Genomic DNA, 16,722 nt, shown 5'->3' with positions numbered 1-16,722 from the left:
AGTGTTTGCGAGCTCGGAGCCGGTCCCTGGTTTCCAAGGAGACACTCTCCAACTGGCCTTTATTGACCTGAGACAGGTAATGGCTCCTTCTCATCTCTTATCAGCCATACTTTACGACATTTGGCTTGCTTCCAGGCAACATGACACCACGATCTCTTCATCTGGGTGTCCTGAATGTCATTGACTGCAGCATTGAAGGCTGCTAGCCTTGTGGAAGACTCCGGTGATAGGTAACGAGTCTCCGCTGGCAGTCGGGTCGCTAGGTAGACAGACGGGTAGCTAGGTAGACAGACGAGTAGGCCATCAGATTGGTACAGGCTTGTTACACAGTCCTTTGACAGTCACGGATACCCGATGTTTCTGTTTTTGTCTTAGCATTTCATGCATGCATTGCTGTCGGAATATAAACAGAATCTCAACAAATATGACAACAAAAATGCTTCGAAAATATTTTGCCTACCCCAGCTTTAAGAGAGCGTGTGAACTAGGCCTGACAATCAGTCCTGGCTCTCCCCCTCGTTCAATATCTCTTAACCCTCACCTTAGTTTCTAAACCCTCAACCTAGCCTCTAAACCCTCATCCTAGTCTCTACACCCTCACCCTAGACCCTAGACCCTAGGCCTGAGATTCAGTCCTGACTCTCCCACTCTCGTTCAGATCCCAAAACCCTCACTTGCACCTTTTCACCTTTCCCCTCTCCTTAACGTCTCCCTTCCCACTTGCCCTCCAGGACCTTCCAGAACGAATGGCTGCGGCTGCTATCTCCCCACTCACCTAACGTTGCACACTCCTCTCCTTCTCTCCCCCGCTCCTTCTGAAGCGCGCACACACACATACACAAAGACAGACACACACACACACACACACACACACACACACACACACACACACACACACACACACACACACACACACACACACACACACACACACAGAGACAGACACACACACAGCGTCCTGGTGGCTCAATGGTTAATGGCTGCTGCCTTGGTATGTGAAGTGTTGATGGGGACTTGAAGTTCTGTTGACCTGCTAAGCTGAGCCTGGGGTTTGGTTCTGTATCAACAAGTCCAGGTCACGTAGAGGTTGTTTCACTGTAATACGCCCACAGATCTGCATGAACATCATCTTTAAACAATTGTCAGACCTTAGTGAAAAACACTAATGCCAAAACGTGGTCCCCCATGGTTATTGGGGTTAGTAGGTGTGCATTCATTCGAGTGTGTGTCTGAACAAAATGGATCCCATGAAAGATAGAGCATTGTTAGTCCCACCAACACAGGATGTTTACAGGCTTCCTCTGGTGGGGCCGTAACATTCACCGGTTAATCTCGGCCTTGGGATAAATAAGGGGTCAGGAGAAATCAATAGGTGGGGGTTAGCCAGAGATCCCCCTAATGTGGACCATACGAACTCTTTGGAGCTGGGGTTCCTTCACCTTAATGTGGTCTTAAGTACTCTGTAGAGTTGAGGTTCCTTCACCTTAATGTGGCCATAAGTACTCTGTCGAGTTGAGGTTCCTTCACCTTAATGTGGCAATAAGAACTCTGTAGAGCTGAGTTTCCTTCACCTTAATGTGGTCATAAGTACTCTGTAGAGCTGAAGCTCCTAATTAGTTGGTTCGCTGGGTTTATCAAATCAACCCTACTAAAGGAACTTCTGTACCATGATGCATCGTTCCTCTTCTCAACATAATGCATTCACATACAATTCCCATGAAGGGAGTTTGTTGGCCCTATCTTAACACATAGACATAGGAATCGCATCCCCTTTTTAATGGATGTTTAATATTCCTGAACTTGAGGTAGGAAAGATGTGAGTTCTAAAGAGAGAGAATTTGAAAACCAACAACCCAGAGCATACAGCCTCCTCCCTTCATTATTTCCACCATTGAGTTGATAACGGCATATGTGATTTATATTGACCAGCGCGATGGATTCCCGCAGCCACAGGGGAGAGATGCTCTGATTGGTCAGACCTGATTAGGGAGCGGTCTAAATCTAAATTGTCTCATCCAGAGGAGGGCATGCAGTCAATTCAAACAGAAATCCTCACAAAACATTCACTCACTGATGTCAGATGGATGCTATGGCAAATTCCCCTCAAATTGTAACTCCTCAATGTTCCCCACATGTTCCCGCCACTGTAGAATGTAAGATGTGCATTGGAGGGAGTGATCCACGAGGCGGAGTAGAGTGAACCCATGTCTAACCCCTGGTTGGTTCATATATGAAACTGATCTGTTATTGCCTGTGCTATTGGCCGTGTTCAGATCCCATTCCCCTCTCTGTTTCTCTGGCTCTCGCTGAGCCAGAATGTTTCCATGTGTGTTGGAGCCTCTCTGTTTGTTTTACTGTCTGTTTAGATCTGCCGTCTCCCATCTTTTCTCCAATCTGTCACTCGGCCCCTGTCACAAAAGCTGCGAGCCTCTTTCATGGCGTGGAGATAACAGGACCCTGCATGCCCTGGAAGTCTCCCCCAGATTACATTCTAGGGGTCTAGACTCTAATCCTCCCTACGTTGGGTCGCGTCTCGCGCTCTCTCTGTTGATGGAGGGGGTTTGGGTCCCAGCCCCCTTGGGCTACGGGCTGCCTGGTGCCAGCTCTAAGTGGAAGCCACGCCGCATTCTAGTCAGACCTACCTGCTGCATGGGAGAAACATGGACATTGATTGTGTGTGTGTGTGTGTGTGTGTGTGTGTGTGTGTGTGTGTGTGTGTGTGTGTGTGTGTGTGTGTGTGTGTGTGTGTGTGTGTGTGTGTGTGTGTGTGTGTGTGTGTGTGTGTGAGACAGCTCCTGGATCTGTTCATGGTGTGGGACTGGTCCACCTACCTGGCGGACTACGGGCAGCCCACCTCCAAGTACCTGAGGGTGAACCCCACCACGGCGCTGGCCCTGCTGGAGAAGTGAGTCCCCCCCCGCTTGACTGCTCACACCACCGTTACTCAATCAACACCGGCCGCCTCATTCCTGGTCTTTCATGGACACTGATATATATAGGACCACCCTATACTTCTAGTATCAAGGATACTGATGCAATACATTACATTTCTCTGCTGTCAGCACATGAAAAGCCTGCCAGATTTCTGGGGATTGCATGGGAATATATTGTAGGGTAACAGCACACATGTAGTTTAAATCAGCCCGTTGCTTAGAGAGGAACTCCAAAGATCTCCATGTAAAGGATGTCTGTCAGGGCTCCACCACAGCTTGGAGGAGCCTGCTGGCCTGATGAGAGCCTTTACATCTGCATTATTATGAAGGTCGCTAGAGGGGTGTGGTGGAGGGGAGAGGGGCGGAGCCGACCCCCAGGCTCGCTCTCAAACAGGCTTGTGTGCGTAGCGGCGTAACAGGTTTTGTTTAAGTCCCAGACAATCAAACAGGGTTCTTCCAGATTGCCACTTTAAGACATTAAATAAACAAGATCAAATCGATAATATTGGAGAGTTGCACATTATTTAAAAACTTTTTCCTAAAGGGGCCCGCACCAGATGCAAAAGTTGCATTGAAACACACTGCGAAGACTACTGCCAACTACACAGTAGCATGTACGGTCTGCGCTTGCCCGAGATGCAATAAGTCTCCCTCAAGGGGACATATCAGGAAAACAACACTCTTCCTGGGATTTGGGGTGTTGTTTTGGGTCTGTGGTGCTCCCACACGTATAAAAATTTAAAAAAGTCTGTACATGATTTTTTGAGTGAGATATGCATTTCTGAAAGTACCCTGCCTACAGTTAGTAACAAGCGAGTCAGTTTCGGTGCCCCCTCCTGCGTAGGAAGGGGGCACATTGGAATATTACCTCCCACTTCCCCAATCCCCTCCAATCACAGCATAGCTAAGATTTTGGGGACCAGCGGACGAGCAGCTCCCGCGGGGGAGAGCTAGGCGGCAGCCCGGCCGCTCAGCTCCCGGAGTTCAATCCCTCTTCTCCGCCGGAGCTGCCGGACTGCCGCCATGTCCCCCCGCCGGACTTCTGCCAAAGCTTCGGCGGCGCCCCCTCGACTCAGGCAGCTCCGGCGGGTGTTCTCCGGGAGCTGAACTGCCGCCGAAGTACCAGTGACGTCAGAGGCAGCCTTTATGATTCATAATATCATCCAAGGCGCACATATCTTTAGGGCGTGATATTTGATATAATATTATAGAAATACCTATATTATATAAGAATATTATTATTATTATATTATATTATATAGACATAGAGCTCCAGGAGTCTGCAAACGGTAAAAATCACTTCTGCTCCATGCTGTTGTTCACTCTGACAGCTCATTGGTCAATGGGCAGCAGCTAATTTGCATTAAAGCTACAGACACCAGAACCAGCGCATTCTGAAGGGACTGAATTAGAGGGGAATTAGCTATTTCCAGCAACAGCTTGAAAAACATGTTTTCTGGAACTCATATACTATGTTAACTTGTTGGGAAACCACCATAATATGTCTCCTTTAACATCGAGTGGCGCTTGTCTTGTGGCGCTAGTCTGCCCCGCCCACCCACCTCGCTGATTCGCTGGTTATGTGCTAGCAGCACTCAACCTGGTTGTGGCTCCAGTCCTCAGACGCCAACTCTCTCAGTCTTTGCATGTTGAATCGGACTAGATACCGTCTGCGCGGTTCCAAAGCTTCCACCACACAGAAAACATTAGTTCCCAAACTCATCCCAGCCTCAGATGGCCAACAGTTGGACCAGTGTGTAGCAGCCTTAATACCAAAAGGCAGGCTCAAATCTTAAATCTTAGAAATGGCCCTATTGCAGCTAATTTGAATGTGTAGTTTGTCTTCTGGCTGTCCGGGCCACTGTTCCTTTCCTCACTTGTCGCTCTCCTTTCTCCTTCTCTGTGCTGCTATTGGCTGTCTCACAGAGTCTACAGGGGGTAGGGAGCTGCTCTTACTCTTACTATCCCCACCTTTCTAGATAGACCTGATCTTACTCTTACTCTCCCCACCTTTCTAGATAGGCCTGATCTTACTCTTACTATCCCCACCTTTCTAGATAGGCCTGATCTTACTCTTACTGTCCCCACCTTTCTAGATAGGCCTGATCTTACTCTTACTCTCCCCACCTTTCTAGATAGGCCTGATCTTACTCTTACTATCCCCACCTTTCTAGATAGGCCTGATCTTACTCTTACTGTCCCCACCTTTCTAGATAGTCCTGATCTTACTCTTACTGTCCCCACCTTTCTAGATAGTCCTGATCTTACTCTTACTGTCCCCTCCTTTCTAGATAGTCCTGATCTTACTCTTACTGTCCCCACCTTTCTAGATAGACGTGCTCTTACTCTCCCCACCTTTCTAGATAGATTGGATCTTACTCCTACTGTCCCCACCTTTCTAGATAGTCCTCATCTTACTGTCCCCACCTTTCTAGATAGACCTCTCGATGTATGAACTATTCAAGACAGATCTTCATGTTTATGTTAGTAAAGTTGCCTTGCCTTGCCTAGTCAATAAGACAGATAATACACGTATAAACTAGTCAATAAGACAGATAATACATGAATAAACTAGTCAATAAGACAGATAATACATTAATAAATTAGTCAATAAGACAGATACTACATGTATGCGGTAAACCAGTTAATAAGACAGTTCATCATGTTTATGCTAGTCAATAAGACTACATGTCTAAACTAGTCATAAGAAAGCTACTACATGTATAAACTACTCAAAAGACAGATACTACATGTATAAACTAGTTAAGGAAAGATCTTCATGTTCATGTCCATCAATATGTGCTCTTCTCTCTCCTTCAGGATGAAGGACACCAGTAAGAAGAACAATATCTTCTCCCAGTTCAGGAAGAACGACCGGGATAAGCAGAAGTTGATCGAGACAGTGGTGAAACAGCTCAGGAGCCTCGTCAATGGCATGTCGCTGCACTCCTAGACACACGCACACACACACACACACACACACGCACACGCACACTTCTAAATATACTGAAGGGCATGGCATTCTCAACCAAGGTCTCAGTCATTGCCAACAAAGGTTCAGATCTTTTTTTATTTGACACATGGAAGCAATAGTGTTCAGCCCTGTCCAGACCTGGCTGGGTCCAGAGGTCCCCAGAAGTTCTGGCATTGAATTGTGTCTCTTCATTCATCTTCAGTGGCCAATTATGTGCTTGGCTTTGAGCTTCTCAAAGTCTGAAAATCCAAGCAAGTCGGGTAGAAAGGGCATCATGAATATGATCAATAGATTGCTGAGCTCCAAATGACTGGTGGAATGGTGATGGGTTTGTATGCCGGTGGACAGGTGCGTGGCCGCAGCAGAACAAACAGCAGCTTTGCTATAATATGAAACTAGTTCCACCACTCTCTAGCTTTGGACAGAGGTGGGAACTATTGTCATATTAAAGTCAAACTCAATTTGGAACAAGGCATATCTAGGACGTAGGTGCAGATGACCACGCAAAGGATGGATTATTGGTCAACCGAACTTGGTCTTGCGCTGGTGTGTCTCTGAGCACTTCCAGTTCACCTGACACACATTTCAATGCCAGACTAGCCAGAGGCAGAGCTTGGTGGTAGAGACGGGCTATTCACCTGAAGTGCAAGCTGTTGTCCAGGGCAAGTGGGATTTTATTTATATTGAGACGCAACTCTTAATGCCTGTTAACTTATTAAATTTGTTCAGTTTGATATATTTAAAAAAATGCTCCATCCATCCCCCACGTGTCCCCGGTCCACATCTGTTGTTCTGTTGGTTACACTCCTCTGATGTCACAGAGGTGTGACCTATTCGTTCTGTGGTGGCCTCTTTCCTATTCCGCCTCTGGGGGTCCGGTCACATGGAGACCAATACACACACACACACAACACACAAAGAGGAATATCTAAAACAAAAGCTGCAGACTAACCCATGAGTCATGGCATTTCTGCATCACTCGCATACTGCCCCTTCAGTCGAACGCGACTGAATCTGAAGTTTCAATGATATACACGCATACAAAGAACGTATATTACCTACTGTTAAAACAGATCACCAGTCAAATGTTCTGAATGTATTTTAACGACTAGGGTGGCTAAACGTGTTGAGCACATGTTTCAGTGAAAGTGCAATGGTTCCAGGAGGTCTAAGTGAGGCTTGGTACAGCCGGCCCAGTCTACCTGAGTTAGGGGTCAGTCTACCTGGGTTAGGGGGTGTTGCACCCTTAACTCTGCCGAAATACATATTGAAACAAGACGCTTCCCAGTAGGAATAGGAAAATGGTCAGATTGTGTTTGATCAGGATGGATACTCATGATTTTGTATGCCATCCAAGTCTTCACAGAAGCAGCCATATTAGACCTGCCTCATTCTGTACTTTGGGTTATTGGTTGCCGCCATGCATCGGTGTGCAGCGGATGAATGATGACGTCCCCAAAGACTGATGTTCACGTGGAACAGCAAAAATAAATACTTGGTGTTTTTTTTCTCTCTCTCTCTCTCTCTCTCTTTCTCTTTCTCTTTCTCTCTCTCTCTCTCTCTCTCTCTCTCTCTCTCTCTCTCTCTCTCTCTCTCTCTCTCTCTCTCTCTCTCTCTCTCTCTCTCTCTCTCTCTCTCTCTCTCTTTCTCTCTTTCTCTTTCTCTCTCTCTCTCTCTCTCTGAGCTTCCACTTAAAGTGCAGTGTCAATCCTGTGTGGTCCTCCAGTACCACTGCTCGGCAGTCTCTCTGGGGGCTTTGAGGCCTAAATTAACATTTTATTATTTACTTTTCTGTGATACAAAGTGATATTTAATATGAAGCTTTTTCAGCGTTGTTCATTTTTTTATCAGATGAAAACTGGAAAGGAGGAACAGCCGTTGGCCCTGGCTCTGTTCATATGATGAGGTTAAAGCTCAGAGTACCAGACTGAGGTGGGCCGTTGCTCGGACAGGACCAGCAGGGACTTGTGTGTCAGGGCCCACGGGAATAACATTCACATTCTCACTAGAAAAGGTGAAAGAGGATGAAGGATCCAGGATGTATAGGGAATCTCCCCTGGTGGGTTGCTCAGGGAAATATGAAAGTGAACATCAAGCAAGCATTGAACATGTAGATCAAGGAATTTTTTGGCAGTGCAGAGGTCATTTTAAATGTTTTTGTTTTACTTCCAGCATGTCACGCACATGGATATATATATATATATAAATATATATATATATATATACACACACATAATGTCTGAGAAAGAGATTTAAATTAAACAATGGTGTGTCCCAGCCACAGCACTCCAGAACTCCAAATTGCTTGTTTGTTCAACTTGTTCAAACCAGACAAACACAGAAGGCCCTCCTGATAGTCTGCGTCACGGTTCCACATTTCAACACTAAAAACACAACATTGTAACCCTACTTAAACCCCTCTACGTAAACCTCTAACACCCATAATCCTTTGCGCACCAGTGCCCCCACAGGTCGAGGCGACCCAATCACCTACTGGGGTTACAACAGCGCCCCCACTGGTCTGAGTGACCAAATTACCTTCAAACAAAAATCTGTTTTGTTAACTTATCATTTGAAATATGTTGTTCCCCTCTGGGAAATGTAAGCTTTAAGGTCTTCTCCTCTACATGTTCCCACAGCACAGCAATAACTTATTGGTTAGATTGACCTGCAGGCTAGCAGGTTGTCATGCTAGCAGGTAACCTTAGCACCTATGAATGATTCCCGATGGAAAACTACATGAAAAATGTGATTAAGTGATTGTTTTTATTATGTCACATAACATATGTTGACGTTTTATTGTTTGTTTTGAGGTCTGTGCTTCAGCAGGCATTTTGCACTGTTTTTTAATTTAATTGTTTATTTTCTGTTGCCTTTCTGTTGCTTGTAATCGCCATTGTATATACTGCATCATTCGTACATTATTTGCATTTGAAATTGAATGAATCCTCAGAGTGAATATGTTGTATAAAGTCCTGGTTGATTGGGAGTTGGTGCTGAGGCAGAGCGGAGTGATCCCGTGGTGCATGGTTCAGTGAAGCTGGAGCCAATACTGTTGGACATGAAGTCCTGAAGAACTCATCTTGACCTGTAAACCAATTGTCATCCAAAATAAACATTTTATTGATGGGTTATTTGTTGCTTTCTTATTTGATGAAATGTAAATAAAGCTGGATCTTTGCCTAAATGACAGCGATAGTTCTAATTTCAACCAGACACATTTAGGTCAACATTCATAGCTCTGTTTCTATAAAGCTATGGTGCAACGTCCAGCCTTCAGACACATGCTTTATATGGTCAGTCTGATGACATTTTGAGATGCTCAATATTAGACGGAGGGGGGCTGACCTCGAGCTGAACCCCGTGACCCCCTCCCCTATTTGAGTTATTGCCTTGGGTCTTCTAAAAAAGGTGGATTAAACTGACTCACATCACCGACGTCCTGAAGCGAGGCGCCCTGTAGCTGACTTTTAGTCAGACCAATCAGAGGCCGAGGCGTCCTGAAACTGACTTCTAGTCGGACCAATCAGAGGCCGAAACGTCCCGCTGCCTGTAAAGGATGGTACAGGCTGTTCACAGATCCATTACGTCACTAATTAGACGGCATAGGCCCGCACTGATTGTAACGCGCGCGTGGTAGTTGTGGCTTGGTTTAATGTTTATTGTCAAGTGTTCGAAGCATAATAATGAGATTATTCCATCATTTGACATATGGCTACTTCAACACAGATTTGACCGTGTCGTTCCATAGCTTTTTAAACTCTGTATAACAGACGTGTGACAGACACGCATTACCCCTATCTTCTCACTCTGTCTCTCTCTCTCTCCCCCGCTCTCTGTCTCTCTCTGTTATTTGATGAACAGTGAACTTGGCGAGACTGTGCGCACTGAGAGTTCACCAAGAAGTCAGGGTCCGCGTGTCCGCGGGTCACCAGCAGGTCAACATGCACGGAAGGGGGTGGGGGTGGGGGGGGCACGCACGGACGCGCGCTCAGGCGGCAACGGGCTTTTGTTGGACGTTCGCTTTCGTGGATTAAAACGCTGACTGTGCACGCTGAAGAACGTGTCCGCCAGCCGCCATCCTTCACGACCCCCCCGCATCTGTTCCAGGCCCCCGCAGGGTCGTACAATAAAACTTTGCGGCACCGCAAAGTTTTATTTCACACACACACACACACACACACACACACACACACACACACACACACACACACACACACACACACACACACACACACACACACACACACACACACACACACACACACACACATACACACACACACACACAGCAAATCACAGGTGGCCATTTGGCTCGCATATGCGTCAGGGAGCATGTACGCATGCGTGTATCTGCACTACAGCGCTGTAGTCCAGGTACTGGCACGCATGCGTACATGCTCCCTGACGTGTTGGTCCGCATGTTATGGACCTTGTAGAGGAATCCGCCAGACGCGGGGCTGTAAACACCACGCAATGATCCGCTACACTTGAACTTCCGCTCACCCCCCACCTCCCCCAACCCTGTCCTCTCACACCTTAACACCGGAATCCTGTTTCACACCGGAATCCTGTTTCACACGTGCACGTTGTTTCAATAAAGCCCCTCGTGAGTGCAGCGCGTGTACGCCAGATGTACGGCCGTTCACGTGAAGTATGGACCAACATGCCTCAGTGCGCATGTCGGCCTGAGCCTTAAAGCTGGGTTCTTATCATCCATCTGTCCGTCCGTCCGTCCGTCTCGCCAGACAATGGGCCGTGCTGCGGCCCGCCTGCTCTGTGACCCTGGTAATGATAACTGGACGTCAGTCTCATGGGTTCACCCCGGCCGACAACACTGGGCCGCCGGGGTGAAACTCAGGGCACCCTCCGCTGCACGGGGGTGACACTGAAAGAGAGAGTGTGTGTGTGGGGGGGGGGGGGGGGGAGAAATCCATCCCTCTAATGTGTTCTTGTAAAAGCTGACCGATTGGCCCTCAGCCTTCCCTGTTGACGACGCAGAAACACACACACACGTCCTCCTGACGCCGCGGCGTAAAAACACGTTCACATGTAGAGGAGGGCGCGCGTCTGCAGCTCTCTGTTGTGGCCCGCGGGTAACCCTGTGGCTCTCTCTCTCTCTCTCTCTCTCTCTCTCTCTCTCTCTCTCTCTCTCTCTCTCTCTCTCTCTCTCTCTCTCTCTCTCTCTCTCTCTCTCTCTCTCTCTCTCTCTGTCTCTCTCTCTCTCTCTCTCTCTCTCTCTCTCTCTCTCTCTCTCTCTCTGGAACAGCAAGATGTGTGCTCCAAAATACTTGGTGTATTTTCTTATGCTCTCTCTCCCTGACTATTTATCCCACCATCTCGCTCTCTCCCCTCGTGACCCAGGGCTGAACCCTACACTAGAGAGGAGATACCATTTTATAGCTGAAGTAGACAGGTTGGCGTTGGGCGGGGTGTATAGGACGTGTCCAAGGTGTAGAGGACGGGTCTAATGTCTAGAGGAGGTCTAGATTAGGTCTAGATCAGGCCTCTGCTATCAGGTGCGTTTCGGTCTACAGCGTCCAGCTAGAACTTAACACTCTGTATTCTCAGCATGCTGGTCGAACGGATTTAAAGTGTGTGTGTGTGTGTGGGGGGGGGGGGGCGGTACTGGTTCCACCGGCCCCGGAGCGCTGCTGGGGGGGAGCGGTACTTCAGATGTGGAGGCGCCGCGGGCGTCGCCGCTGCTCCTCCAGCGGCTCCCAAACCGCCGAAGACCCCAACAAAAGACCCTGGGATGGGGTCCTATTGTCCGGGGAGACTCATCACCTTTTCACAGTTCAATCCGCCGCGGATGGTCCGCGAGCAGCACCGGGAGGTGGAGGGGATTAAAGACGGCGGACGAGCAAACAAGCAAATGGTGCGCGAGGGTAGGCGAGCGGCCAGAGCGGGGGGGCGGGGCCAAGTCACACCCACAATTAAAGATGAACTTTGTGTGAACTAATTGATCTGCTGCGGCGGCGTTGAGGAGGTAGCAGGCTGCCGACGGGCAGCGGGGATCCTATAAAGCCGCGCGCCGACATCCTCCGCACTCAGAAGCGAACCCGCGTCCTGGAGTCTGCAGCAGCCGAGAGCAGAACTAGAACGAGAACCAGACGCAGCCAGTTGTTCCAGAAGGGATTCAATCACCAAAACATGGCTCTAAGTACGCTGCTGGCCACCGTGCTGTGCACCATCGTGCTGCCCGTGCTGCTGTTCCTGGTGGCCGTGAAGCTGTGGGAGGTGTACCTTATCCGGGGCCGGGACCCGAGCTGTCCTAGACCGTTGCCCCCTGGCTCCATGGGGCTGCCCTTCCTCGGGGAGACCCTGCAGCTGCTGCTCCAGGTAAACACGGACACATGTCTGCGGGACTCTACTGTATTTAGACACTGCATTTCAACCGTTCATTTAAATGTTGCAATGCACTTATGCAGATCGGTCTCCAATGCATGCATGCATGCACATTTGTATGACGTTATTATAGCGATGGAATCTCACGAAATGACAGTGGCATTGCCATTTGAACACGCAGCCGTGTTTTGTTATTTGGGGGCTGACGTGTGGATGTTTCGATCTGTGCAGAGGAGGAAGTTCCTGCGGATGAAGCGGCAGAAGTACGGCTACATCTACCGCACGCACCTCTTCGGCAGTCCGACGGTGCGCGTCACCGGGGCGGACAACGTGCGGCAGATCCTGCTGGGGGAGCACCGGCTGGTGGCGGCGCAGTGGCCCGCCTCGGTGCGCACCATCCTGGGCTCCGACACCCTCTCCAACGTACACGGCGCGCAGCACAAGTCCAAGAAGAAGGTAGGACCTACACCTGTGTGGTCCGGGGAGGGTTCACCTGTCCTCACGGGTCGTTTAGTGGAAGTGTTACCAATATATCTGATAACTTCTTAGATGTATGCGATGGCCAATTGTACCAACAAAAAACATGCAAGAATAGACATCTAGGAATAATTGATCAAGCGATAATGCCCTTTGACCCTTTGATACGATTTCGGCTGTTGCGTCGAATATAAACTAACGAATGCGTGGACGTATTGCAGGCCATCATGCGGGCATTTTCCCGGGACGCCCTGGAGCAGTACGTGCCGGTGATCCAGGAGGAGGTGCGTGCCGCCGTGCGGGACTGGCTGCAGCGGGACCCGTGCGTGCTGGTCTACCCCGAGATGAAGCGCCTCATGTTCCGCATCGCCATGCGAATCCTGCTGGGCTTCGACCCGGAGCAGATCCGCACGGATGAGCAGCAGCTGGTCGAGGCCTTCGAGGAGATGATCAAGAACCTGTTCTCGCTGCCAATCGACGTCCCGTTCAGCGGCCTGTACCGGGTATGTGGATCCGTTAGACTGCAAGTTGATAAGTTGATTAATGTATATGACACGGGACTCAAATCAATTAAATGGATTATTTCACATTTACATTCGTTTTTTGGTAATCTACTTCGTATCTATCGTATTTCTTATAATTCAGTTGGTAGACCAAATCACTATGATGTCAATGTGATTAATGTGTTTCTTAAACCACACCTTGTGTGGACCACTGTTTAGAACCAGGTTATTTTTCCATTATGGTGTTATGCTGCTGGTGTCTCCCTGCACATCCATCTGCTGCTCATCTGAGAGTGTTTGCTAAGCTCTCCTCTCCCCTCTGTGCTGCAGGGCTTGAAGGCCAGGAACTTCATCCACTCCAAGATCGAGGAGAACATCAGGAAGAAGCTCGAGGAGGACTCTGAGGGGCTGGGCTGTAAACACCGAGACGCCCTACAGCAGCTCATCGACAGCAGCAAGAACAACGCAGAGCCCTTCAGCATGCAGGTAGGCCTACAGAGCACCAGGCCTACAGAGCCCTCCCTTCGGATGAGGCACGACTCACACAAGAGACCTCGGATGCGCCAGTCCATCAGAGCAGGACTTATTGAAACATGTGTTAATGTTTAGACAATATTGCTTAAACTTGACTACTTTTTTTACTAAAAGTTTGTCTTGGAATACATCTTAAATGGTAAATGCCTTACTATGGCGGTTATCTTAGTAGAAGAGCTCCTCTGACCTGTCCTCTGAATGCATCCAGCCCGTATCTCTGTGCTCAAGCACCCTTCGGTGCTCCAGGGCCCCTCTGCCACGGCGTTGTGTCTTACGGTGTGTCCCTTGTGTCTCCTCCCAGGCCATCAAGGAGTCCGCCACGGAGCTCTTGTTCGGGGGCCACGAGACCACGGCCAGCACGGCCACCTCCCTGGTCATGTTCCTGGGCCTCCACACGGAGGTGGTGGAGCGCCTGAGGCAGGAGCTGGTGGGCCTGCAGGAGGAGCGCGGCGTGGACCTGCAGAACCTCACCATGGAGGCCCTGGACCAGCTCCAGTACACGGGCTGCGTCATCAAGGAGACCCTCAGGATCAACCCCCCCGTCCCCGGGGGCTTCCGCGTGGCCCTCAAGACCTTTGAGCTCAACGTAAGCCCCCGACCCCTGGCCCCCACTCAGAGAACGTTGTGGAATCTGTTATCATCCAGATATGATCTATATACTCATATATTATGCATTTATGTATGTTTGTATGAGAGGGAAATAGAAAGTCAGGTGATCTTTAAAAAGGTGAAATAAATAAGCAGTCGTGACTAGTAGCAGTTTGTGTTTTGTACCGTGAATATGAACAACATGGCTTCCTTCTGATCACAGGGCTACCAGATTCCCAAGGGCTGGAACGTCATCTACAGCATCTGTGACACGCACGACGTGGCCGAGATCCCCAACAAGGAGGACTTCCAGCCGGAGCGCTTCATGGCCACGCCCTCAGGGGAGGCCGGCTCCTCCTCCTCCTCCTCCTCCTCACGCTTCCAGTACATACCCTTCGGGGGGGGGTCCCGGATGTGCGTGGGGAAGGAGTTTGCCAAGGTGCTGCTGAAGATCTTCCTGGTGGAAGTGGTGACTCAGTGCAATTGGACCCTTCTTAACGGACCGCCCACCATGAAGACCGCCCCTACAGTGTACCCCGTAGACCACCTCCCCACCAAGTTCTCCCCCTACGTCCCCAACTAGTCCTCCTACTACATAGAGAGCCACCTTGTACATATGTTTTCATACTAAGAGATTTAACAGTGGGAAAGAGTATATAGAGTAGTTTTTCTAAAATGTTGAGCCACAAAGTCTGTAATTACACTTTTAATACTGACTGCATTGCTGCTTGTTTTGGCCTATTGTACAGATGAAAGGTTGTAGATGAAATGGATATAACTGTGTGTGTGTGTGTGTGTGTGTGTGTGTGTGTGTGTGTGTGTGTGTGTGTGTGTGTGTGTGTGTGTGTGTGTGTGTGTGTGTGTGTGTGTGTGTGTGTGTGTGTGTGTGTGTGTGTGTGTGTGTGTGGACAAAAGGCACTGACGTGAAACACTTTGAAATGGGTTGTAACCAGCCTTGGTTGTAACTCTGGCTCGGATGTACATTTGTATGTAGAAACAGTTTATATAGCGTTTTTTGTATCACCCCTCAACCTATTTAAATGACATATGTTTTACTGTTTGGACTTATTTAATAAAAGTTTTGTTGCTGAGAAACCATTAATTTTGTCTATGAAACAAACGCATGCAGACAAGAACACACAACAAAGCAGTACATGAACACCCAGCGTCACAGTGTGTAGAGTGATAGAAAGCCTTTAGGTCGGGGGAGAGAAACCATCTTATAGCCAGCATCCACAGGGCTGAGGGAGATCCTCACTGAGGTAAAGACAAACTAAACATCTGTAACTCAGCATGTTCACTCTTTTCTAAGAACCACAAACTTCACTTTGGCCCTGGTAATGGCTAATGATACTGGAGAATTATAATTAGCTAGCTAGAAACATTTGAATGCGTCTTGTCTTTAAATTATTTTTTTAATTCATGGTAATTAAAGTACCATAAAGTAATCTAGACCATCAAGGTGAATGTGGAATTTAGACCATGTTTTGTCTTCACAATGTGAATTTACTGGGATTGGAGATGCATTATGCATGATTGATGATCGAAATGTAAATGATTGTTGTATGCAATCACACTTCGTCCAGAGTAGTATATATTTGATGGTATTCAGGATCAGTGTTTGAAAGGTCTGACTGAATGGTCAGCTGCATTGAGAGCGGCCTCCTTCCTCCACCACGGCCTACTGGCTCTGCCCTCGACCGAGTCCAGCCTGCCTCGCAAGGCTGCTGGTCTTCCTGGAAGCCCTGCTGATTTAAACCCTTCCTCCAGGCTGCTCCAAGTTCCCAGGCTACTCGCTAATATGGCATTCGCAAAATGTTGAAGTGATGCGCTTGTTGTGGGTCCCCCTGGACCAGGGTGTGGGGGCAGGGCCAGGTTGGGATAGTAAATTGTCACTGACACCTTTATGCGCGGACCTCCTATCCGGGCTCCCCAGCCCTCGGACCATGTTCCCTGAACCTCTCTGAACTCGGCCTCCTCTCGGCGCTGTAAAGAGCGGGACTGCCCTCCATTGTCGCCCCTCGCCTCGTTGTGCCGCCAGAGGCCCGTTCCTGAGGAGGTGGGCCGACATTACAGTGAATTTACAACACGGCGCTGAAAAGAAGTCTGAAATCTGCGTGTTTCATTCCCCTTAGCGGCCTGAACGCGGGCCGGTGTAAATCAGGGTAATAGCCCTGATGGGCCGAGCGCCTGGCTGCCTGGGACCTTAACGTGAGAGGAGGGGGGGGGGGGGGGAGATAAGAGGGGACTTGATTTACCGTCCAACTCCTAAGTTATTATCGGTATATTATCAACCTGTTCTTACAGAGGAAATCTCTTTCCATTCAGGAAAGAGGAAAGTGTTTTATAGACATGGAATAAACTA

At 48.7% G+C, this 16,722-nt stretch overlaps 2 protein-coding genes across 8 annotated transcripts in view; both read left to right on the top strand.

Moving 5' to 3' along the window:
• Positions 1-9,041, top strand: part of exoc6 (exocyst complex component 6) — a 45,245-nt gene extending 36,204 nt beyond the window's left edge. For all 7 annotated transcript variants that reach the window (XM_060037681.1, XM_060037685.1, XM_060037680.1 and 4 more), the window contains 3 exons: positions 3-76; positions 2,793-2,905; positions 5,754-9,041. In XM_060037681.1, coding sequence (XP_059893664.1) covers positions 3-76; positions 2,793-2,905; positions 5,754-5,886 — 320 coding nt within the window. In that variant the 3' untranslated portion in view covers positions 5,887-9,041. The remainder of the gene's footprint in view (positions 1-2; positions 77-2,792; positions 2,906-5,753) is intronic.
• A 2,764-nt stretch (positions 9,042-11,805) lies between these two features.
• LOC132446322 (cytochrome P450 26A1) lies at positions 11,806-15,245 on the top strand. Its single transcript, XM_060036560.1, has 6 exons — positions 11,806-12,249; positions 12,487-12,711; positions 12,954-13,235; positions 13,566-13,721; positions 14,071-14,355; positions 14,581-15,245. The coding sequence occupies exons 1-6, from the start codon at positions 12,061-12,063 to the stop codon at positions 14,938-14,940; spliced, it is 1,497 nt and encodes a 498-aa protein (XP_059892543.1). The 5' UTR covers positions 11,806-12,060; the 3' UTR covers positions 14,941-15,245.
• The last annotated feature ends 1,477 nt before the right edge of the window (positions 15,246-16,722 follow it).

Source organism: Gadus macrocephalus, chromosome 18 (assembly GCF_031168955.1).
Source record: "Gadus macrocephalus chromosome 18, ASM3116895v1".
NCBI lineage: Eukaryota > Metazoa > Chordata > Actinopteri > Gadiformes > Gadidae > Gadus > Gadus macrocephalus.
This window is presented reverse-complemented; position numbering and strand designations above follow the sequence as displayed.

Bases quoted from the DNA above. Each gene is read 5' to 3' on its own strand.
- LOC132446322 (XM_060036560.1), top strand. From the start codon at position 12,061: ATGGCTCTAAGTACGCTGCTGGCCACCGTGCTGTGCACCATCGTGCTG. The intron at 13,236-13,565 runs GTATGTGGATCC...TCTGTGCTGCAG, and splicing joins CGTTCAGCGGCCTGTACCGG to GGCTTGAAGGCCAGGAACTT. The intron at 13,722-14,070 runs GTAGGCCTACAG...GTCTCCTCCCAG, and splicing joins CAGAGCCCTTCAGCATGCAG to GCCATCAAGGAGTCCGCCAC.